We start from the raw sequence: 25198 nt of genomic DNA on the forward strand, positions 1-25198 counted from the left end.
CACTACTACATCTAAACGCATCATAAAATTATGCTTAAAATTGCACCCTGCATAGAATTCCTTGCGAATGTAAAGACTCTAACCCTTGAATAGTTATCACCAATCAGCAGCTATTTTTTTTTTTTTTTTTTTTTGGAGAGATAATGTCTCACTATGTTGCCCAGGCTCATCTCCAACTCCTGTACCCAAGAGATCCTCCCACTTCGGCCTCCCAAAGAAATAGGATTACAGGTGTGAGCCACCATGTCCGGCCAGCTATTATTCTTTGGTTTTAAAGAAACCTACTAAACAATTATATAAAATAATTTTTTTATTATACCAAAACATTTCCATATTAAAATTTTTCATATGAGAAATGACTCTGTCAGAGGCACCAACAGATGCCTACCACATTGGGCATAAAATGCAATAATAACAGTTTATATCCATTTGTGTTTAATTTCTAATCATTATTAGATTGAGGTGATGCAATTTTGGTAAAAATGCCACAGAAGTGGTAAGCTCTTCTTAGTGTATCATTTTGAAGCAGCATCATTGTCTGCGGTAAACACCTGGGGTTCGTCATCTTGCACCAAGAAAATTAACGACAGGGACATGTGGGTGGGTTAAGGAGCGTAAAGTTTAATAGGTAGAAGAAAGGAGAGAGGAGAGTTGCTCCTTGGGAGACAGAGGCTGGAAAACAGAGAATAGCAGCTCACTGCCGCAGATTTTATAGGCAGGCTTCAGAAGGCAGCAGTGTGTGATTTACCCGGGCTCACATATTGGTTTGACCAGGTGTAACACTTACATAGAGGCCGGGCAAAACTGGTCGCTCCACCCTAATCTTGTTATGCAAATGAGCTTTCCACTGGGCTGGCGCCATCTGTCTGTTCCTTATGGTACACGTGGCCGGCAAAGAGAGAAGACGGAGCCACCATTTTGAACATTCCTAGTCCTAGGTCATATATTCCTATGGGCACAACTGCTGGCATTCACCCGTGCAAGCTTCCAGCTTGCTGATGTCTGCAGCTCGATTTTACAGGCTGCTCTTTGTTAGAAAGGGAAATGATTTGGGGGCTGCTTTTCTTTTTTTTTTTTCTTAAAGACGGAGTCTTGCTCTGTCACACCCAGGCCGGAGTGCAGTGGCAGGATCCCAGCTCACTGCAACCTCGGCCTCCTGGCTTCAAGCGATTCTCCTGCCTCAGCCTCCTGAGTAGCTGGGATTACAGGCGCCTGCCATCACGCCCAGCTAATTTTTTGTATTTTTAGTGGAGACGGGATTTCACCATGTTGGTCAGGCTGGTCTCAAATTCCTGACCTCAAGTGATCCACCCACCTCGGCTTCCCAAAGTGCTGGTGTGTCCGAAATTGGTGGGTTCTTGGTCTCACTGACTTCAATAATGAAGCCGCGGACCCTCGCGGTGAGTGTTACAGTTCTTAAAGATGGTGTGTCTGGAGTTTGTTCCTTGTGATGTTCGGACATGTTTGGAGATTCCTCCTTCTGGTAGGTTTGTGGTCTCACTGGTTTCAGGAGAGAAGCTGCAGACCTTCGCGGTGAGTGTTACAGCTCATAAAGGCAGTGCACACCCAAAGAGTGAGCAGCAGCAAGATTTGTTGCAAAGACTAAAAGAACAAACTTTCCACAATGTGGAAGGGGACCTGAGTGAGTTGCCACTACTGGCTAGGGCAGCCTGCTTTTATTCCCTTATTTGTCCCCACCCACATCCTGCTGATTGGTCCATTTTACAGACAGCTGATTGGTCTGTTTTGACAGGGTGCTGATTGGTGCATTTATAATCCTCTAGCTAGACACAAAGGTTCTCCAAGTCCCCCTAGATTAGCTAGGCACAGAGCACTGATTGTGTGTTTACAAACCTTGGGCTAGACACAGGGTGCTGATTGGTGCGTTTACAATCCTCCAGCTAGACATAAAAGTTCTCCAAGTCCCCACCAGATTAGCTAGATACAGAGTGCTGATTGGTGCATCCATGAACCCCGAGCTAGACGCAGAGTGCTGATTGGTGCATATAGAATCCTCCGGCTAGACATAAAAGTTCTCCAAGTCCCCACCTGACTCAGGAGCGCAACTGGCTTCGCCTAGTGGATCCCGCCACAGGGCCGTGGGCGGAGCTGCCCGCTAGTCCTGCGCCAGGCGCCTGCACTCCTTAGCCCTTGGGCGGTAGATGGGACTGGGCACCTCGGAGCAGGGGGCGGTGCCCATCAGGGAGGCTCGGCCACTCGAGAGCCCACCACGGGGGGCTCAGGCATGGCGGGCTGCAGGTCCGGAGCCCTGCCCCACAGGGAGGCGGCTGAGGCCTGGCAAGAATTTGAGCGCAGCGTGGGAGCGCTGGCAGTGCTGGGGGACCTGGCTCACCCTCTGCGGCTGCTGGCCTGGGTGCTAAGCCCCTCACTGCTGGGGGCCGGCAGCGCTGGCTGGCCGCTCTGAGTGTGGGGCCACTGAGCCCAAGCCCACCCGGAACTCCTGCAGCCCCTGTTCCCGCCGGCGCCTCTCCCTCCACACCTCCCTGCAAGCAGAGGAAGCCGGCCCGTCCAGAGAGGGGCTGCCACAGTGCAGTGGCGGGCTGAAGGGCTCCTCAAGCGTGGCCAGAGTGGGCGCCAAGGCCAAGGAGGCCCTGAGAGTGAGTGAGGGCTGCCAGCATGTTGTCACCTCTCACTGGGATTACAGGCGTGAGCCACCGCGCCTGGCCCTGCGGCTGCTTTTCATTAAAAGGGACACCTTACCCAGGATTTCTGTATCCTATTTGCCTAAGTAATTTCTTTTTAAACTCTTATATCAATACAAAAGGGTACATTATGTCAATATATCTAATTTCTGGTTATGTTAGCTTTGATCCTTAAGACAGCTATCTACTGAGTTTATCCACTATGAAGTTACTTATCTTTTCGTTTGTATTTAACAAACATCTTGTTAATTACTTTGAGACTATGGGGAGGTATTTTGAGACTATGCAAATATCCTGTTTCTCTCTCCTAATTTTAGTACCCATAGGTGGATCTTGCCTGTAACAATTATTACAGTGGTGTTCTAAGGATGGTTTCTGTTTTCCTCATTCCTTTTCTATATATTAATGGGAATTATTTGGTAAAGAAGAAGTGTCTCTTTTCCCGTATTTAGTTATTTACTCATTCAACAACCTATGGTTTTATAGAATTTTTTTTTTTTTTTTTAGAGTTTCACTCTTGTTGCCCAGGCTGGAGTGCAATGGCACGATCTCAGCTTCCTGCACTCACTGCAACCTCCACCTCCCGGGTTCAAGCGATTCTCCTGCCTCCTCCCCGGTTCATGCGATTCTCCTGCCTCAGCCTCCCAAGTAGCTGGTATTACAGGTATGCACCACCATGCCTGGCAAATTTTGTATTTTTAGTAAAGACGGGGTTTCTCCATGTTGGTCAGGCTGGTCTTCAACTCCCAATCTCAGGTGACCCGCCACCTCAGTCTCCCAAAATGCTGGGATTACAGGCGTGAGCCACCGCGCCTGGCTAGATATTTATTTTATTATTTAGGTTATAATCCAATACAATCATGTATTTGATTGCTCAAATATGTTTGAATAATTTTAATATGATGAAAAGTTTTTGGTATAATGAAAAACATTTGAGCTGGGCATGGTGGTGTATGCCTGTAATCCCAGTGACTCAGGAGGCTGAGGCAGAAGGATGGCTTGAGCCTAAGAGTTTGAGTCTGCAGTGAGCTATGATCACACCACTGCACTCCAGATCCTCACTCCAAAACATACATATGTGTGTGTATATATATATATATATAAATTTTATGTAATTAATAGTTTTTTTTTGTTTTTTTTTTTAAGAAACGGAGTCTTGCTCTGTTGCCCAGGCTGGAGTAGTTCACTGCAAGCTCCGCCTCCCAGGTTCAAGCGATTCTCCTGCCTCAGCCTCCTGAGTAGCTGGGACTATAGGCGCCCGCCACCACGCCTGGCTAATTTTTGTATTTTTAGTAGAGACGGGGTTTCATCGTGTTAGCCAGGATGGTCTCGATCTCCTGACCTCGTGATCCGCCCGTCTCGGCCTCCCAAAGTCCTGGGATTACAGGCGTGAGCCACCGCGCCCGGCCTGTTTAATAGGTTTTTTTTAAAACCAAAGAATAATAACTGATTGGTTGTGACCATTCAAGGGTTAGAGTCTTGATGTTTACAAGGATTCTATGCAAGGTGTGATTTTAATCATCATTATTTGTATGATGCTTTTACATGTAGTAGTGCACTTGTAGGTAGCCATTCTAAAGGGAAAATGGTCTGAAAATTGAAATTCTACAAAATAACTGAGGAGTACTCTTCAGAAGTGTCATGAAAAATAGGAAAAGATTGAGACCTGTCACCGAGGAAACTAGACATGACTAAATGCAGTGTGGGATCCTAGAACAGAAAAATAACATTAGAGAGGAAACTAGTGAAACCCCAGTAAAATCTGTAGTTTATTTAGCAGCATCTTGCTGAAGTTAGTTTTGATAATTGTACTATAATTACATAAGAAGTTAAACTTAGGGGATATTGGGTGAAGGATACATGGGAACTCTGTACTATTTTTGCAGCTTTTCTCTAAATCTAAAATTTTTCAAAATAAAAGGTTAAAAAATGATTCCCACATAAAAAAGGATTATCTCTGAGTTAATAATATAAGCGATTATTATCAAGGGTAATTATCAGTTGCACAAATCTTATTTTATTTTATTTTATTTTATTTATTTATTTTGAGACAGAGTTTTGCTCTTGTTGCCCAGGCTGGAGTGCAATGGGGTGATCTCGGCTCACTGCAACCTCCGCCTCCCGGATTCAAGCGATTCTCCTGCCTCAGTCTCCCTAGTAGCTGGGATTACAGACATGCGCCACCATGCCCAGCTAATTTTTGTATTTTTAGTAGAGACGGGGTTTTTCCATGTTAGTCAGGTTGGTCTCAAACTCCTGACCTCAGGTGATCTGGCTGCCTTGGCCTCCCAAAGTGCTGGGATTACAGGCGTGAGCCACGGTGCCTGGCCTGGTTGCACAAGTCTTACAGGAGAGATATCAGAATCTCCAAGGGGTACAGAGTATCTTTAATTTGGATAGAAAGCAGAGATCTGTGCTATTATTCTGTTGTAGGCACAATGTGGTAGGCATCTGTTGGTTTGGCCAGACAGACACTCATTCCCCTATTTTCCTTTCTTGTGTGTGTGTGTGTGTGTGATGGAGTCTTGTTCTGTTGCCCAGGCTGGAGTACAGTGGCACGATCTTGGCTCACTGCAATCTCCACCTCTCAGGTTCAAGTGATTCTCCTGCCCTCAGCCTCCCGAGTAGCTGGGATTACAGGTGCCCACCAACATGCTCGGCTAATTTTTGTTTTGTTTTGGTTTTTTTTGCTTTTTTTTAATTATACTTTAAGTTCTAGGGTACATGTGCGCAACATGCAGGTTTGTTACATATGTATACATGTGCCATGTTGGTGTGCTGCATCCATTAACTCATCATTTACATTAGGTATATCTGCTAATGCTATCTCTCCCCCCTTCCCCCACCCCATGACAGGCCCCGGTGTGTGATGTTCCCCTTCCTATGTCCAAGTGTTCTCATTGTTCAGTTCCCACCTATGAGTGAGAACATGCGGTGTTTGGATTTTTGTCTCTGTGATAGTTTGCTGAGAATGATGGTTTCCAGCTTCATCCATGTCGCTACAAAGGACATGAACTCATCCTTTTTTATGGCTGCATAGTGTTCCATGGTGTATATGTGCCACATTTTCTTAATCCAGTCTATCATTGATGGACATTTGGGTTGGTTCCAAGTCTTTGCTATTGTGAATAGTGCCACAATAAACATACGTGTGCATGTGTCTTTATAGCAGCATGATTTATAATCCTTTGGGTATATACCCAGTAATGGGATGGCTGGGTCGAATGGTATTTCTAGTTCTAGATCCTTGAGGAATCGCCACACTCTTCCACAATGGCTGAACTAGTTTACAGTCCCACCAACAGTGTAAAAGTGTTCCTATTTCTCCACATCCTCTCCAGCACCTGTTGTTTCCTGACTTTTTAATGATCGCCATTCTAAGTGGTGTGAGATGGTATTGCATTGTGGTTTTGATTTGCATTTCTCTGATGACCAGTGATGATGAGCATTTTTTCATGTGTCTGTTGGCTGCATGAATGTCTTCTTTTCAGAAGTGTCTTTTCATATCCTTCACCCACTTTCTGATGGGGTTGTTTTTTTCTTGTAAATTTGTTTAAGTTCGTAGATTCTCGATATTAGCCCTTTGTCAGATGAGTAGATTGCAAAAATTATCTCCCATTCTGTAGGTTGCCTGTTCACTCTGATGGTAGTTTCTTTTGCTGTGCATAAGCTCTTTAGTTTAATTAGATCCCATTTGTCCATTTTGGCTTTTGTTGCCATTGCTTTTGGTGTTTTAGACGTGAAGTCCTTGCCCATGCCTGTGTCCTGAATGGTATTGCCTAGGTTTTCTTCTAGGGTTTTTGTGGTTTTAGGTCTAAACTTAAACATCGTGAATTAATTTTTGTATAAGGTGTAAGGAAGGGATCCAGTTTCAGCTTTCTACATATGGCTAGCCAGTTTTCCCAGCACCATTTATTAAATAGGGAATCCTTTCCCCATTGCTTGTTTTTGTCAGGTTTGTCAAAGATCAGATGTTTGTAGATGTGTGGTTTTATTTCTGAGGGCTCTGTTCTGTTCCATTGGTCTATATCTCTGTTTTGGTACCAGTACCATGCTGTTTTAAACCAGGAAGAAGTTGAATTCCTGAATAGACCAATAACAGGCTCTGAAATTGAGGCAATAATTAATAGCCTACCAACCAAAAAAAGTCCAGGACCAGACGGATTCACAGCCGAATTCTACCAAAGGTACAAGGAGGAGCTGGTACCATTCCTTCTGAAACTATTCCAATCAATAGAAAAAGACAGAATCCTCCCTAACTCATTTTATGAGGCCAGCATCATCCTGATACCAAAGCCTGGCAGAGACACAACAAAAAAAGAGAATTTTAGACAAATATCCCTGATGAACATCGATGCAAAAATCCTCAATAAAATCCTGGCAAACTGAATCCAGCAGCACATCAAAAAGCTTATCCACCATAATCAAGTGGGCTTCATCCCTGGGATGCAAGGCTGGTTCAACATACTCAAATCAATAAAATTTAATTTTTGTATTTTTAATAGACACAGCATTTCCCCATGTTAGCCGGGCTGGTCCTGAACTCCTGACCTCAGTTGATCTGTGGCCTCAGCCTCCCCAAGTGCTGGGATGACAGGTGTGAACCATCGTGCCTGACCACATTCCCCTCTTTTCTAATAACTGCCCCCCATCATGCCACTTCATCCCTGGTCCAGTTCATGGGCTGACCCACCCCAAAACTCCATGAGAACATGACCCACCTGGGCCAATCAGTGTCTTCCTTGGCACTTTTGCTAGAACTATAGGGAAAGATAAATTTGTTTTCCTCTGGGATTGTTCAATTTGTAGGATATAAAGCTGGAGCTACCTGATACCACCATGTAGAGAAAGAATCCTAAGAATGAAGGCACAGAGAGAGACAACTCAGAAATGGTGAGGTCCAGCCCTAATTATATAACCTCAGCCCCTGAACCTAGATATGTCAGAAACCATAGGTTTCTTGGTTAACTTAACCATGTTAAGCATGAGTCATTGATACTCTCAACCTTCCACCCTTTCTGCCTCAGTTTATTTGGCTTAAGCCAGTTTGAGTTTAGTCTCTATCACTTGGTACCAAAAGAGTCATGAATGAGCTCTTCCTTTCTCCGCCATCGTGGTGTGTGCTTGACTCCGCTTCTCACCGTGTCTTCTCACAAGACTTTCAGGATTAAGTGATTCCTGGCTAAGAAACAAAAGCAAAATCGTCCCATTCCCCAGTGGATTCAGATGAAAACTGGTAATAAAATCAGGTACAACTCCAAAAGGAGACACTGGAGAAGAACCAGGCTGGGTCTATAAGGAATTGCACATGAGATGGCACACATATTTATGCTGTCTGAAGGTCACAATCACATTACCATATCAAGCTAAAAATGTCACCACTGTCTGGAGAGTTGGATGTTTTATTGGGAATATATTTTTTCTCTCTGTATCTGTTATGAACGTGTCGGTTGGCTGGGTTGAGTAATAAATATGTGAGACCTTTCATTTAAAAAAAGAATAATGAATGAAACATTCTATGTTTTATTTTTTTAAATTAATTTATTTTTGAGACAGGGTCTCACTCCTGTCGCTGAGGCTGCAGTATAATGGTGCGATCTTGGCTCACTGCAGTCTCTACTTCCTGGGTTCAAGTGACCCTCCCACATCAGCCTCCCAAGTAGCTGGGGCTACAAGCACACACCACCACACCCAGTTAATTTTTTGTATTTTTAGTAGAGAAGGAGTTTCACCAAGCTATGCAGCCTGGTCTCGAACTTCTGAGCTCAAGTGATGAGCCTGCCTCGGCCTCCCAAAGTGCTGGGATTACAGTCGTGAGCCCACTGTGCCCAGCCTACATTCTATATTTTTATACTCACTTTGAAATTCACATGTATTAAAGGAGAACATTGATTTTATATTTTTGTAAAGGCAATCTTGTTTTTTTTGAGACAGAGTCTTGCTCAGTCGCCTGGGCAGTGGCACAATCTTGGCTCACTGCAAGCTCTGCCTCCCGGGTTCACACCATTCTCTTGCCTCAGCCTCCCGAGTAGCTGAAGGCAATCTTGTTTTAAAGAGAGAAAAATTTGGGCCAGACACAGTGGCTCATGCCTGTAATCCCAACACTTTGAGAGACTGAGGCAGGAGGATTAGTTGAGCCCAGGAGTTTGAGACCAGCCAGGGCAACATAGTGAGATCCCCGTCTCTGCAAAACAAACCAAAACTAGCTAGGCATGGTGGTGCATGCCTGTAGTCCCAGCTTCTCAGGAGGCTGAGGCAGGAGGATTGCTTGAGCCTTGGAGTCTGAGGCTGTAGGTGAGCCGTGATTGCCCCACTGCACTCCAGCCTGGGCTACAGAGCAAGACACTGTCCCCCACCCCAGAAACAGAAGATGAAAGAAAAATTTGACACAAATTTTCACCTTAACAATTTTAGAAACAGTTTTTTTTCTTTTCTTTTCTTTTTTTTTTTTGACAGGGTCTCATTCTGTCACCCAGGCTGGAGTGCAGTGGCATGCTTACGGCTTACTGCAGCCTCAACCTTCCGGGCTCACACCATCCTCCCACCTCAGCTTCCCAGGTAGCTGGGACTATAAACATGCGCCATCATGCCTGGCTAATTTTTGTATTTTTAGTAGAGACGAGGGTTTCACTATGTTTCCCAGGCTGGTCTTGAACTCCTGGGCTCAAGTGATCCTCCCAGCTCAGCCTCCCAGAGTGCTCAGATTATAGGCATGAGCCACCATGCCCAGCCAATTTTTTCTTTTGTGAGTCATTAAGCTATGTGAAACTTAGTGGATAGAAACTGTAAAACAGTCCAAATGTGTTTAACCTCCATGGTTATCCACTGGGGAATATGGATCAATAGAGACAAGAGGACCGCTCTTGTTTCTCAAAATCTATTTACCTTTCAGTGCCTAACGTAAACACATTCCAATAAAATTAACAACTGTTAATTGGAATTCATTCTAGTTGTAGGGGAAAGGAAATATTTAAATCCTTTTCAGATTTTGTTTTTGTTTTTTTCTTTTTTCTTTTTTTTTTTTGAGATGGAGTTTCACTCTTGTTGCCCACACTGGAGTGCAGTGGCGCAATCTTGGCTCATTGCAACCTCCACCTCCCGGGTTCAAGCAATTCTCCTGCTTCAGCCTCCCAAGTAGCTGGGATTACAGGTGCACGCCACATGCCCAACTAATTTTTTTTCTCTTTTTTTAAGTAGAAACGGAGTTTCACCCTGTTGGCCAGGCTGGTCTCGAACTCTTGACCTCAGGTGATTCGCCCACCTCAGCCTCCCAAAGTGTTAGGATTACAGATGTGAGCCACCAGGCCTGGCTCTTTTCAGATTAAAGAAAAAAATTATCTTCGTATCTTGACCATGCTGCCTTCAAACCAGTTTTCATAAAAAAGAAAAATCAAGGCGAGAGCAATATTAGATTTATGTCTGACAGCATTAAAAAGCTGCAAGCACAAGAGGATAGAGAATACATTTTCTTTTTAAGTATCTAGGGAACATACATGAACACTGATAATCTATTAGGCCAGAAAGAAAATATCAATTTCAAAAGGTAGAAATACTACAGACATTTTCTGAATACAGTATGATAAAGCTAGAAATTAATGATCGAATCAGAAAAAATTCCCCTTGTCCTGGAGATTAAGAAATTGTCTTAAATGATGCTCGAGTCAAAGGGGGAAATAAGAACCAATGCTGAACTTCTAAGATGGAATTAAAGCATTAGGACAATTGCTAGTATCTATGCTGTGATTGTGTGAATTAGAAAAGGTGTTCCTTTTTCAAGTAAAAACAGAGACCAACCCTCTGTATCTGTGAGTAGTCAGTGACGATGGCCTGGAGCCCAGCTGGCTGAAAGATGAGCATGAGGCTCTGGGGAATTAGAGCCAAAGTGAGTTGGTAACTGGAGAAGAAAGAAAACATATAAATTTCTCTTCTCTAGGGGAAAAACCTGCGTATGAGTTTTCCCTTAAGATTGGAAGCAAATTTCTATTAAAGTGCTTGCTAGCAAGATTTTGAAGGCCAAGAAAAAGTCATACGCAAGAAATGTTTTCTTTGAGTTCTATATTCTCAAGACCTGACTCCTAAGAACAAAAAGACAAGAAAGCAGCTTATTAAAATGCAAGAAGTTTAATAAACTTGTTACTTTCTATAACCCACTATAGAATTTACCTGTTTCAAATGCTTTTTACTTTTTACTTTTTAATTTTTTTTTTTTTGAGGCATTGTCTTGTTCTGTCACCCAGGCTGGAGTGCACTGGGGCAATCTCAGCTCACTGCAACCTCCCCCTTCTGGGTTCAAGCAAGTCTCATGCCTCAGCCTTCTGAGTAGCTGGGATTACAGGTGTGTGCTGCCATGCTCAGCTAATTTTTGCATTTTTAGTAGAGATGGGGTTTCATCATGTTGCCCAGGCTGATCCTGAACTCCTGGCCTCAAGTGATCTGCCCACCTTAGCCTCCCAAAGTGCTGGGATTACAGGCATGAGCCACTGCACCTGGCCAATTTTTTAATTTTTTGAAATAGGATCTCACTGTGTTGCCCAAACAGGAGTGCACTAAGTAGCACAGTCATGGCTCACTGCAGCCTCAACCTCCCAGGCTCAAGTGATCCTCTCCCCTCAGCCTCCCAAGTAGCTGGGACCACAGGCACACACTACCATGCCCTGCGAATCAAACACTTTACAAATATAACTGTGTCATTTTAATAAGTTACTGTGTAGAGTGTGGAAATCTTAGAGGATCAATAAAAGAGCCAAAAAAAAAAAATCCCCAAATAAGTTACTGTGAAAAGTAATGTCAAAGTTTTCTATCACCTGATGTAAATGATTTGCGAGTAAGCTTGCCAAGCCTGTCTTAAAGGATGCCTATATTCAAAGCCAAGAAAAGTCCCAGTTTGTAATTGTGTTGCTATTATAAATAACCATTCAGATAGTCCCTTCTTGGAGCAGTAGAATATTTTTGAATGGAGGGACTCCTGACATTACTTTCCTAAAATCACAAAAGGCTGTCACTCTCAGGGTTTTGTTTTGTGTGGATAACTTTCTCTTACAGTCACATCTCTCCTAGAGTGGGAGCAATAAAGCCTCTAGGTGCCATGAAAGGATGGGGACCTCACCAGAGAGGACTGGTCTCAGCAATGCCCTTAAGTGGTCAAAACATGCTGCGGTTGAGGTCAGGATTGTGAGGGGATAGAGGTGACATAGGGAAGTAACTGAGTGCATTTAGACTGAGATGAATAGCAACCTAGAAATTAAGGAGGGGAAGAGCTGTTGTAGAGCTCTTTCTAGCATGAGGAGTAGGGGTAGCTCAAGGTTGATTTTGATGCAGGAGTCACTGGGCAGGAATTTAAGAGGCTTCCATTGTGACACAAAGGAGACAGACACTATGGATAGGCCACAATGGTGCAGTGACAAAATAAAGACCTGGTTGCTAGGGCCAGAGAATAAACACCGGGTGCCTAGAGGAGAAGAGATGGAGCCCCAGCCCTGGTCCCCTTTCCCACCCTTCCTCCCCACAAGGCTGTCTGAGATGCCACCTTCCACCTAAACATCATCTCCCAAATTTTAATCCTTAACTTTGGTCTCTGACTTCTGTTTGATTCCACAGTCTCCACCCACATTTGCACAAAGGACCATCACCTGTCCTTCCTGGAATCTCTAAAGTTTTCTGCTTTCCTTCTGCTGATGGCCAGCTCTGCTAAGTCAGCTGAGATGCCCACCATCTCCAAAACCCTTAACCCTACTCCTGATCCTCATCAAGAATATCTGGACCCTAGGATTACCATTACCTTATTCGAAATTGGATCACTTTCCCCTTCCTCCTGGGGCTCTCTCCCTTCCCTAAAGAATAGCAGCCATCAAGTTACAGAAAAACAGACTGCACAGAAGTTTAACAATCTCTTGAAAGAAATTAAAGATATTCTTAAAAATATGGCAGGTTTTGAAGAGAAGATCACAGAAGCAAAAGAACTTTTTGAGGAAACCAATATTCCTGAGGATGTGTCAGCCCACAAAGAAAATATCAGAGGACTTGACAAAATCAATGAAATGTTATCAACAAACCTGCCTGTTAGTTTAGCCCCAGAGAAAGAAGAGAATGAAAGGAAACAGGAGATGATATTGGAAACCAATATTCCTGAGGATGTGTCAGCCCACAAAGAAAATATCAGAGGACTTGACAAAATCAATGAAATGTTATCAACAAACCTGCCTGTTAGTTTAGCCCCAGAGAAAGAAGACAATGAAAAGAAACAGGAGATGATAATGGAAAACCAGAACTCTGAGAACACAGTACAAGTTTTTGCAAGAGATTTGGTAAATCGTTTAGAAGAAAGAAAAGTCCTTAATGAAACTCAACAAAGTCAGGAAAAAGCAAAAAACAGACTTAATGTTCAAGAAGAAACTATGAAAATTAGGAACAACATGGAGCAGTTACTACAGGAAGCAGAACACTGGAGTAAACAACATACTGAGCTCAGTAAACTGATAAAATCCTATCAGAAATCTCAGAAAGACATAAGTGAAACTCTTGGAAATAATGGAGTCGATTTCCAAACCCAGCCAAATAATGAAGTGTCAGCTAAGCATGAGCTGGAGGAACAGGTAAAGAAACTGAGCCATGACACCTATTCATTGCAGTTGATGGCAGCTTTGCTAGAGAATGAATGCCAAATCTTACAGCAGAGAGTAGAGATTCTCAAGGAACTCCATTATCAGAAACAGGGAACTCTGCAAGAGAAGCCAATTCAGATAAACTATAAACAGGACAAGAAAAATCAGAAGCCATCAGAAGCAAAGAAAATAGAAATGTATAAGCAGAACAAGCAAGAAATGAAGGGTACATTTCGGAAAAAAGACAGATCCTGTAGAAGCCTGGATGTTTGTCTTAATAAGAAAGCTTGCAATACCCAGTTCAATATTCATGTTGCAAGAAAAGCTCTTAGGAGAAAAATGAGGTCAGCTAGCAGCCTAAGATAGAAAATACCAAAAGCAGACGAAAAGGTGAATACTTAAAAAACTACGTCTGTTACATCCAACTTGTCAGGCATGATCAATCATCAAACCTTGGGCAGATCTGCTGGTTCAACCAAGAAAGAGCTATAGAATAAGAAGATTGACACTTATATTACTCATTACTTCAGCAGTTATGTAAGTCTGGTCTTTAATGACCATTGTGTCTACATCAAGTTCATAACTTTTCACCTTTACAATCTGCTTGGTTTTTTTTGTACTTATTAGATAGACAGCCTAGAGTGAGAAGTTAAAGGTCCAATTAAGTAAAGATCTAAATAAAAGCCAGAATACAAGGGAAAATTTTTTTCTTTATTTAATCATTGCCTGGGGGCAGGGGGAGTTCTGGGGGAAAAAAGTATATAATGTTTTTGGCCAGGTGCAGTGGCATTTTGGGAGGCCAAGGTGGGAGGATCGCTCGAGGCCAGGAGTTTGAGACAAACCTGAGCAACACAGCAAGATCCCATCTCTAAAAAAACCAATTAAGTGAAAAAAAAGTACATAATGCTTTAGTTGTGACCTTTTAAAGCTCCCTTTCTAAATGTATGTTTCCTTTTCCTATTATACACTGAAGTGTGGGATGTGGGGGAATTTAAAAAATGCCAATAATCCAACCCTAACAAATCATTTTTCTCTTATAAATCTGCACTGGCTCTACTTTTCCTAAGGTGCCTCCCTTGCTCCTCCGCTAGTGAACTATGGGCATACTGGGCAGCAGAGGCCCTTGGGAAGGACCCCCTCAACTTGTTTGGAAGAATAGAGACATATCTGAGTTTTATTTTATTTTATTTTATTTTATTTTATATTTTATTTTATTATTTATTTATTTTATTTTATTTTATTTTTGTATTGTATTGAATTGTATTGTGTTGTGTTGTATTGTATTGTATTGTATATTTTTGAGATGGAGTTTTGGTCTTGTTGCCCAGGCTGGAGTGCAATGGCATGATCTCAGCTCACTGCAACCTTCACCTCCCAGGTTCAGGCGATTCTCTTGCCTCCGCCTCCTGAGTTGCAGGATTACAGGTGCCCACACCACACCCGGCTAATTTTTCTTATTGTTTAGTAGAGATGGGGTTTCACCATGTTGGCCAGGCTGATCTCAAACTCATGACCTCAGGTGATCCACCTGCCTTGGTCTCCCAAAGTGCTGGGATTATAGGCGTGAACCACCGTGCCGGCCTAGATTTTATTTTTGCTGGAAAAGTTTCTCCCATTCCTCCAGGTATAGATGGTAGTGTTACCCAGGGGGAAAAAACAGTATCTTCTGTTAAGGGAGCTGGATTTCTGGTTCCAGAAAAGATGGAGCAGATGAATTTTCCCCTATTCTTCTCTTTAAGTAAGCTGAAACCCCTGGACATTATATATAAAGCAAATATAAGAAGATTCTGAAAGGTGGAGAGAAGGAGGTAGAATGGTCAGGGACCCTGAAACTTAAGGAACAACATGGTGCTTAGTTCTCTGGGTTTTCTTTTTGCCTCTTATATATTCTGAGCTAGGTGCTGGAGAAGTCCACAACCTAAAAATGTCAATGCATGTAGACAAAAAAAATTCCCCCATATAGCCTGCATTCTTTTATCAATAGATGAGGAAAGGAACAGTCTGGTGAGACAGAAGCCTTTTGACAAAACTGTCCTAATCCAGCCAAATTGTATAGAAACATACTTCTACCCCCATCCCTGTTGGCAAATACTGAGTAGAGAGCCTAGACATTCCTCTTTGCCTGGCAGTCATGAGGCACGCCTCCCCTACTCTTCTGGGATGGTGCAGAGGAGGTAAGAGTAGGGATCCTAAAGTTCTCCTCTCCACCTGATGGTAACAGTGCTCTTCCCTGGCCTCCCCCAACCCCTCCAGTAGAGGAATGTCAGTGGAGTCCACGTAAGTAGCCTAGATTTCTACCCCTTTTCCCTGCTGGCATCATCAGCAGGGCCCTACTAAAAAAGAAGACTTAATAAGATCCAGGGTCTCCTAACAATCCCCAAAGTGTCCAGAATACAATAGAAAAATCACTCATTATATTGAGAGCCAGAAAAATCTCAACTTGAATAAGAAAAGACAATTAACAGATACCAACAATGGGACAACACAGACACTAGAGTTATCTGACAAGGATTTTAAAGCAGTCATTATAAAAAGGCTTCGGGCCAGGCGCGGTGGCTCACGCCTGCAATCCCAGCACTTTGGGAGTCCAAGGTGGGTGGATCACCTGAGGTCGGGAGTTCGAGACCAGCCTGACCAACATGGAGAACCCCCATCTGTACTAAAAATACAAAATTAGCTCGGTGTCATGGCACATGCCTGTAATCCCAGTTACTCGGGAGGCTGAGGCAGGAGAATCGCTTGAACCCAGGAGGCAGAGGTTGCAGTGAGCCAAGATCATGCCATTGCACTCCAGCCTGGCCAACAAGGGTGAAACTCCATCTCAAAAAAAGAAAAAAAAAATGTTTCCATGAACAGTTACAAACATGAAACAAATGAAAAAATAGAAAGTATCAGCAAATAAATATAAAAGAGACATAAGTGGAAATTATGGAACTGAAAAATATAAGTAATATAACCTTACTGAATGTGCTCAATAACAAAATGTAGATGTCAGAGAAAAGATTCTATGAACTTGAAGACAGAACCACAGAGATGACCCAGAGAAAGGTGACAGAGAGGCTGGGTGCAGTCGCTTATGCCTGTAATCCCAGCACTTTGGGAGGCCGAGGCAGGTGGATCACTTGAGGTCAGGAGTTTGAGACCAGCCTGGGCAATATAGTGAGACCCCCATCTCTACAAAAATTAGCCAGGCATAGTGGGGCACACCTGTAGTCTCAGCTACTCAGGAGACTAAGGTGGGAGGATTGCTTGAACCCAGGAGTTTGAGACCAGCCTGGGCAACATAGGGAGACCCCATCTCTACAAAAACTACAAAAATTAGCCAGGCGTGACAGTACACGCTTGTAGTGTCAGCTACTTGGGAGGCTGAGATAGAAAGATTGCTTGAGCCTGGGAGGTTGAGGCTGCAATGAGCCGTGATCATGCCACTGCACTGCAGCCTAGGGGACCGAGTGAGCCCTGTCTCAATCAGTCAATCAATCAAAAAGTTGGAGTGAGAACCCAGGATCCTCTCCATCTTGCCTTCCAGGGGTAAAGGTTTTTTTTTTCCTCTTTTCTTTTTTTGAGATGGAGTTTCGCTCTTATTGTCCAGGCTGGAGTGCAATGGCACAATCTTGGCTCATCGCAACCTCTGCCTCTCAGGTTCAAGTGATTCTCCTGCCTCAGCCTCCCAAGTAGCTGGGATTACAGGTGCCCACCACCATGCCGGACTAATTTTGTATTTTTAGTAGAGACGGGGTTTCTCCATGTTGATCAGGCTGGTCTTGAACTCCTGACCTCAGGTGATCCACCCGTCTTGGCCTCCCAAAATGCTAGGATTACAGGCGTGAGCCACTGTGCCCCTCCTTTTTTCTCTCTTGTTTTAGAAGGGGAGGAGGACAGCTGTCTTTCTCTTCTATATAAATGCTCAGTTTCATTTTCTCAGAATTCCTCACTTACAGTACAGACCTCATTACATAGAGGATGACATCTGGTTCTTATTGCATTCCCCCAGGGATAAGAACTAGGACAAGGGAATCCAGCACAGTAATTATCATAATAATCTGTCTCTGGTGCAAAAACTTCATGTATGCATTCAGGGCAACATAAAGATGAGTATTAAAAACCCAGCAAAGACAATCACAATCTCCACCACAGGTTCTATTATACATGTAGCAGGGGGCACAAGAGATTTTCGTATGTTGGAAGTACTAAAATGACAACCTGAAATACTGCTCCCTACTCCTAAACCAACATTGCTTTCTGTGTTTGGAACATATATCACTTTATTCAAAAGCTAAAAGCCAACACTTTCTTGTTACAGCCCTTAGTGAAATAAAAAGAGATTCCCACACTTAAATAATATTGGGGGTCCTTAAAAAATTACACACTTCTTTCCATCTGTCTTTCCTTCAAATGGAGATACCCTCCACACTATTCTCCAAGCACCTTGATTAATAAAGAATTGTGTAGTTCACTTGGCCAGCCACGGTGGCTCATGCCTGTAATCTCAGCACTTTGGGAGGCCAAGGCAAGTGGATCACCTGAGGGCAGGAGTTCGAGACCAGCCTGGCCAGCATGGCAAAACCCTGTCTCTACTAAAAATACAAAAATTAGCTGGGTGTGGTGGCACACACCTATAGATCCAGCTACTCGGGAGGCTGAGGCAGGAGAATCGCTTGAACCTGGCAGGCAGAGGTTGCACAGTGAGCCGAGATCGCGCCACTGCCCTCCAGCCTGGAAGACAGAGTGAGACTCCATTTCAAAAAAAAAAAAAAAAAAAATAGAAATCTTTCCTTATATCCTGAATAAAAGCCTTCCAAAGTCCTTTTAATTTCTTGTCTTTTGCATTTCTTTCTTTAATTTATCTTGAATTGATCCAGAAAAAGATTCATCATGGTATTTATGTTGATTGTCTATAAGTTGTACGATGGGTGTTTTCAAGTCCTTTTTGCTTGTCTATGCTTTGAGCCCTTTTTAACCTTTCCAATAAGAAAGTATGAGGCACTTTATATATATAAAAAGTAAAGGTGGAATAATGGAAGAAGCATTTCACAAACAGGGAGATAATCTAAGTCTCAACTTGTTTCAGTCTGAGTTGCTTCATTTAAAAGGTGGTGATAATAACTTCCTTTTGGACCATGGACAAATGGTTCAAAGATTCTCTGGCTCCCTCAGCTGAGTTCTTACTGCTCTATGGGAAGTGGGAACAGATTAAATGAGAGAATTAGAGCCTAATCAGAAGCAAGCCTGGCTAAAAGGAAGGGAACAATAGCAAAAAACCCAGGCACACAGGATATCTGGAAGTTGGGGTCACTGGTATGTTGCAAGTAAAAAGAAAGATAAGTATTACATTAAAAAGACAGCTATTCTAGATTAGTGTGAGGCAGAGGAGTGGATTTATCATCATTATCACATCATTATTTTTATAAAGTTATTCTACAAACCTGATTGATATAGAAAATCATTTAAATTTTTCTTACCTTAATAAAGGCCTCAGGCAGATCATCATTGGAGCGTCACAACCAGTTGAGTGTTTTTCTTTTCTAACAATCACACAGTCTTCCAGCGGAAACCACTGACCACTAATCCATATTTAATTAAATTTTCTCTCACAGGGAAGCGTACATTGCTTTGGTTTGCACTGGTCTGTTAGGAAGCCTCAGTTTATGAGGATTTAGATACTGATATGTACATTTTGCTTTGATTTTAAATATTAAATGGTTTTTCTAATTTAAGAGAAAGTACTGTTCAATGGTCCTCAGATTTTTCTAGGGAAAGACCTTATTTTGTTTATTTGTCTTTTCTCCCTTTTTCTTGATGTATCCTATTAATCTTTAACAAAACCCAGATTTTGACTTCATTAATCTTCATTATTTTTAGTATTCCATTTCAATGATTTCTGGCGCCTTCTTGATTTTCCTTTTTTAAAGTTGTTTTGTTGCATTTTTTCAATTTTTCTTTTATTGTGGTAAAACAATACACAACATTAAATTTACCGTCTTAACTATTTAAACAATTTTATTTTTTAAATTTTTGTTTTATTTTTATTTTGAGATGAGGTCTTGCTGTGTTGCCCAGGCTGGTCTTGAACTCCTGGATTCAAAGTATTCTCCCACCTCAGCCTCCTAAGTAGCTAGGATTAAAGGTATGTGCCACTGTGCCTAGCTCATCTTAACCATTTTTAAGTATACAGTTCAGTAGTGTTAAGTATATTCATTTTCATATTATTGTGCAACGGATCTCTATAACTTTTTTTATCTTGTAAAACTCACACTGTATGCCCATTAAACACTAATTCTTCCTCTTTCCTTTCTACTTTGTTTCTATAATTTTGACTATTTTAGATAATTAATATTAATGGAATCATACAGTATTTGCCTTTTTGTGACTAGATTATTTCACTTAGCATAATGTCCTCCAGGTTCATCCACATTATTGCATATTGCAGGATTTCCTTCTATTTGAGACTCCTTAATATTCCATTGCATGTATATACCACATTTTCTTTATTTGTTCAAACACTGATAGACATTTGGTTTGCTTCTACCTCTTGGCTATTGTGAATAATACTATAATGAACATGGGTATGCAAATATCTCTTCAAGGTCCAGCTTTGAATTATCCTGGTATCTACCCAGAAGTGAGATTGTTGGATCCTATGGTAATTCTATTTTTAATTTTTTGAAGAATCTCTATATTATTTTCCATAATGGTTTCACCATTTTATATTCCCACCAGCAGTGCAATTTCTCCACATTCTTGCCAACATTTATTTATTTATTTTTTTTCTTAAGAGACAGGGTCTTGCACTGTTGCCCAGGGTGGAGTGGTGCAATTGTAGATCACTGTAGTCTTCAACTCCTAGGATCAAGCAGTCCTCCCACCCCAGCCTCCCAAAGTGCTGGGATTATAGGCGTGAGCCACTGTGCCTAGCCTTCCATTCTTTTGATAGTAGTCATCCTAATGGGTGTAAGATGACAAGTCACTGCTTTTAGTTTGCATTTCTCTTACGATTATTGATGTTGAGCATCTTTTAATATGCTTGTTGATTTTTAAAACATCTTCTTTGTAGAATTGTGTAAGTCCTTTGCTCATTTTTAATCAGGTTATTTCTTGTTGGTAGTATTGAGTTATAGGACTTCCTTATATACTCTGGATATTAACCTCTTATCCAATATATGACTTGTAAATATTTTTCCTCATTCCATAGGTTTCCTTGTTACTCTATTAGTTACTTCTTTTGATACACAGAAGTTTTTCAGTTTGGTGTAGTCCCATTTGTCTCTGTTCACTTTTCTTCCCTGTGCTTTGGTGTCACATTCAAGAAATCATTGTCAAATCCAATATCCTGTTTCCTGCTATATTGTCTTCTAGGAGTTTTGTGTTTTAGGTCTTACATTTAGATCTTTAATGCATTTTGACTTAATTTTTGTATATAATGTAAGAGTCCAACTTCATTCTTTTGCATATAGACCTCCAGTTTTCCCAACACCATTTATTGAAGAGAGTACACTTTTCCCACTGTGTAGCCCTGGCACCCTTGTAAGGAATGGCTAAATTGGAATTTTTATTTAGTTGTTTATCTTTTGGGGGGACATAGTTATGAAAAGTAATCTAATTTAAATAAGTAATGTAATTTTAATGAATAAAATGAATAAACCAAATTTACATGTACCGGTGTGGAGAGATGTTTTGACATCTTTTGACAGAAATTTGGACCGATGTCAATTATGATACCTAATTAATCAAAGGAAAATTCTTAGAAATTTGAAAACTTTAGATGAAGAACTTTCATAAAACTAACCACCTAGTTTTACATACCTTAAATGAATATTATAGTTACAAAATTATTTTTACAACAGTAGTATTTAGCATTTCATGTTGTCTTTCTTATTATATATTTTCATTAAGAGTAAAATACCCAATATTTTAACATATTTTTATTTTTTTAAATTTTATTTATTTGTTTTTCTGAGATGGAGTCTTGCTCTGTCACCCAGACTGGAGTGTGGCAGCATGATCTTGCCTCACTACAACCTCTGCCTCCCAGGTTCAAGTGATTCTCCCACCTCAGCCTCCCAAGTAGCTGGGACTACAAGTGCCCACCACCACACCTGGCTAATCTTTGTATTTTTAGTAGAGACAGGGTTTCACCATGTTGTCCAGGCTGGTCTCGAACTCCTGGTTCGACGTGATCCACCCACCTCAGCCTCCCAAAGTGCTGGGATTACAGGCGTGAGCCACCATACCTGACCTTAACATATTTATTTTTAAAGTTAGGTGCTTTTTTTTTTTTTTAATTGAGACTCCTCCAAAAAAAAAAAGAGAATCGCAAATTTAACCAGTCACTGTATTCTAAAAATATTGGTATCATTTATAGTCAGATTTAGATTTTCCAATAGTGTTTTCTGAACACTGAGTTTATTGATGAAAACTGTTTATTTTTTATTTATTTATTTATTTATTTATTTATTTATTTATTTATTTTTGAGACCGAGTCTCACTCTGTCGCCCAGGCTGAAGTGCAGTAGCGTGATCTTGGCTCACTGCAAGCTCTGCCTCCCGGGTTCACGCCATTCTCCTGCCTCAGCCTCCCGAGTAGCTATTTTTTAAAAGGTTATATCAGCACTCCTAACATGTGCATCAAATGTACCTGTAAGCTCCTTTATGATAGGATGTAGGTGTTTTCAAGGGAAGCATTGTAGGTATGGTGGCATCTTCTGTTTACCTAGCTCAATTCTTATTTCTGAAAAGCAGCTACTCAACAATCTGATTTTCTTAGCTAGCTTCCAGTCATTAGTTCTAGTATCTGCCTTGAAATCTTCTGAGTTCATGCATTTGTTATCAGCACATGAGCCTTAACCTGTTATAAGGTAATTTTTTATAATCTTATTTTATTGCCAAGTGATGTTTGGCTTCTTAAAAGTTTCTACTGGAAAGTGTGTCCTAGAAGCTAAATCTAGTTGTTGGCTCTGGTTAACAAATGAAATACTTCCAGTAATTTGTAATACTTTTTTCCACTTAATTTCAAAATATTTCAAGTCATTTCTTTGTGTATTTCAGATATTATAAGGATGCACAATCCCCTGTGATACTTTTTTTTTTTTTTTGAGATGGAGTCTCACTCTGTTGCCCAGGCTGGAGTGCAGTGGTGTGATCTCGGCTCACTGCAACCTCTGCCTCCCAGGTTCAAGCGATTCTCCTGCCTCAGCCTCCCGAGTAGCTGGGACTGCAGGTGTGCACCACCACACCCAGCTAATTTCTGTATTTTTAGTAGAGACGTGGTTTCACCATGTTGGCCAGGATGGTCTTGATCTCTTTTTTTTTTTTTTTGTAACAGAGTTTTGCTCTTGTTGCCCAGGCTAGAGTGCAATGGCACCATCTCGGCTCACTGCAACCTCTGCCTCCTGGGTTCAAGCAATTCTCCTGCCTCAGCCTCCCGAGTAGCTGGGATTACAGGCGTGTGCCACCACACCTGGCTAATTTTGCATTTTTAGTAAAGATAGGGTTTCTCCTTGTTGGCCGGGCTGGTCTCAAACTGCTGTCCTCAGGTGATCCACCTGCCTCAGCCTCCCAAAGTGCTGGGATTACAGGCGCCCACGGGCAGGTCTTGATCTCTTGACCTCGTGATCTGCCGGCCTCAGCCTCACAAGCTGATACTTGTTGTTTTTAACCAAAGTTTTAATGAAAAGGAAAAGACATTAACTTTTTTTTTGAACAGGAGGGTTTGGGCATGGAGCTGGTTGATCTTAAAAATCCTCACCCAGCCAGGCGTGGTAGCCCATGCCTATAATCCCAGCACTTTGAGAGGCCGAGGCAGATGGATCACCTGAGGTCAGGAGTTCGAGACCAGCCTGGCCAACATGGTGAAATCCCCGTCTCTACTAAATATACAAAAAATTAGCTGGGCATGGTGGCAGGCGCCTGTAATCCCAGCTACTTGAGAGGCTGAGGCAGGAGAATCACTTGAACCCGGGAGGCGGAGGTTGCAGTTAGCCAAGATCACACCATTGCACTCCAGCCTGGGCAACAAAAGCGAAACTCCGTCTCAAAAAAAAAAAAAAAAAAAAAAAAAACCCTAACCCATTCATTCCCATCAAGCTGTCCAAAACTAGTAACTGGAAAGGTCCCGTGATGCTGGGCTCTAAACATCGAACACAAAGACTAGAATAATAGAATTATCTGGTATTTTCCCTTTCCAGAAAATTCCATCTTCAATTGGGGTCTATGGATTCAAGAGCCATATTTATGAACCAAAAGTTAGGACACATAGTCTGGTACAGGGACAATGGATGGTAGGAAAAATATCCAGGATCTAGCTGTTGAAACTGCAGCCCTCTCAATGACTCTAATACTCAAGGGATTAAAATAATCCAGCCCCAGAAGTTTTAGATACAAAAATAGTAACAACCCAATTGAATTTTACTGCATTTAAAAAACATAATTATTTCCAAATCTACTGAGCAACTGAACAGTCTTCAGTGACGCTTACGGTCACTGGGATTCGAAGACTCTCACTCTCAGGAGCGAGGGGCCTTTTTATGCCTATGGGATTTATCTCCGCTCCTACTTCGAGTTCTGTGACTACGCCCTTCGGAACGCCAGTTGTACGGGCTAGAAAAATGGATCTGAGCTCCGCCCTCTGTCCCTATCCCCTGTTGTTTCTTCTCTTGCCTGCTTCCTGCTTGAGGACTTGTGTTCGTGCTTGGGTTTCTCCTTCTTCAGCTCCCTCTCTAGGTCCTCTGCTCCACCGTAGTAGGCAGTCCTGGCTTCGGGGAGCTTCCGCCTCTCCCTGGGCTGTGACTTCTGAACTCCCTCCGAGTTCTTGCTGCTGTGCTGCTTAGGGCCAGGGTCATCTTTTTCCTTTACTGTCTTGCTTGTGGGTGACGAAGAGGATGGTTGCTCTGCCTGTACCAACCGATCAGTTTTCTCTTTTTCTTTCTTTCTTTTATTTTTTTCCTTTTTCTCTTTCTTGTGCTTTTTTGTTGGTTTTTCATCTTCAGAGCTCTCAGACGAACTTGATGAGTAGGTGTGAGCCCCACAGGAGCCCTTATGGAGTTCTTTGGTCACATCATCCATTTCTTCCGAGTTCTTAGGAGCCCGATAGTTAGACACATGATCCACTCGGATAGTTCTTCCTTTGATCCTGATCCCGTTAAAATTGTCAACGGCCAGAATTGTGCTCCTCTGATCTTCATAGCAGAGGAAACAGAATCCTTTGGATTTCCCAGTCTTCTTGTCCCGCACAAGATTAATGTTAACAATCTCCCCATATTGTGAGAATACACAGATGATGTCCCCTTCAGTCAGTTTATAAGGAAGCCCTCCCAGGAAGATCCAGGCGCTGTCCTTGTACTCAGAGTGCCAGGACACCTTATCGGCCACCCCAAGCTGGACCTCTCCCTCATTCAGCTCGTTGATCAGCTTCACCTTAGTTAAAGCGTTCATCTCCGCGGGCTCGCGCTCAACGTCCAGGTATCAGTGCCGGGGCGAGGCAGCCCCCGTGTGATACTTTGTGGCGCACGCGCGCGCACGCGCGCGCATGTGTGTGTGTGTATGTGTGTGTTTTACCAACCTTATTGAGTTATAATTTACATAAAGTAAAACACATCTATTTAAATGTGTGGTCTTATGTAACCTTCCCTACCATAGTTAAGATAGTAAACATTTCCAGGCCGGGCGTGGTGGCTCACGCCTGTAATCCCAGCACTTTGGGAGGCCGAGGCTGGCGGATCACCTGAGGTCAGAAGTTTGAGACCAGCCTGGCCAACATGGTGAAACCCCGTCTCTACTAAAAACACAAAGAATTAGCTGGGCGTGGTGGCGGGCGCCTGTAATCCTAGCTACTCAGGAGGCTGAGACAGGAGAATCACTTGAACCTGGGAGGTGGAGGTTGCAGTAAGCCGAGATCGTGCCGTTGCACTCCAGCCTGGGCAACAAGAGTGAAACTCC

The 25198-nt window shown here is 42.4% G+C and overlaps 1 protein-coding gene and 2 pseudogenes across 1 annotated transcript; 2 read left to right on the forward strand and 1 right to left on the reverse strand.

The window, feature by feature from the left end:
* The first annotated feature begins 7751 nt into the window (after positions 1-7751).
* On the forward strand, positions 7752-8036 carry LOC112133493 (large ribosomal subunit protein eL39-like; annotated as a pseudogene).
* Positions 8037-11878: 3842 nt separating this feature from the next.
* On the forward strand, positions 11879-13966 carry SPZ1 (spermatogenic leucine zipper 1). The gene has a single exon (XM_002815694.5). It carries the CDS (start codon positions 12338-12340, stop codon positions 13628-13630), a length of 1293 nt encoding a protein of 430 aa, XP_002815740.3. The 5' UTR covers positions 11879-12337; the 3' UTR covers positions 13631-13966.
* A 9700-nt stretch (positions 13967-23666) lies between these two features.
* On the reverse strand, positions 23667-24728 carry LOC100433998 (RNA-binding motif protein, X-linked 2-like; annotated as a pseudogene).
* Positions 24729-25198: the final 470 nt, after the last annotated feature.

This window comes from Pongo abelii, chromosome 4 (genome assembly GCF_028885655.2).
Source record: "Pongo abelii isolate AG06213 chromosome 4, NHGRI_mPonAbe1-v2.0_pri, whole genome shotgun sequence".
Taxonomy (NCBI): Eukaryota; Metazoa; Chordata; class Mammalia; order Primates; family Hominidae; genus Pongo; species Pongo abelii.

Excerpts from the sequence above, each read along its gene's own strand:
- SPZ1 (XM_002815694.5), top strand. The coding sequence starts at position 12,338 with ATGGCCAGCTCTGCTAAGTCAGCTGAGATGCCCACCATCTCCAAAACC.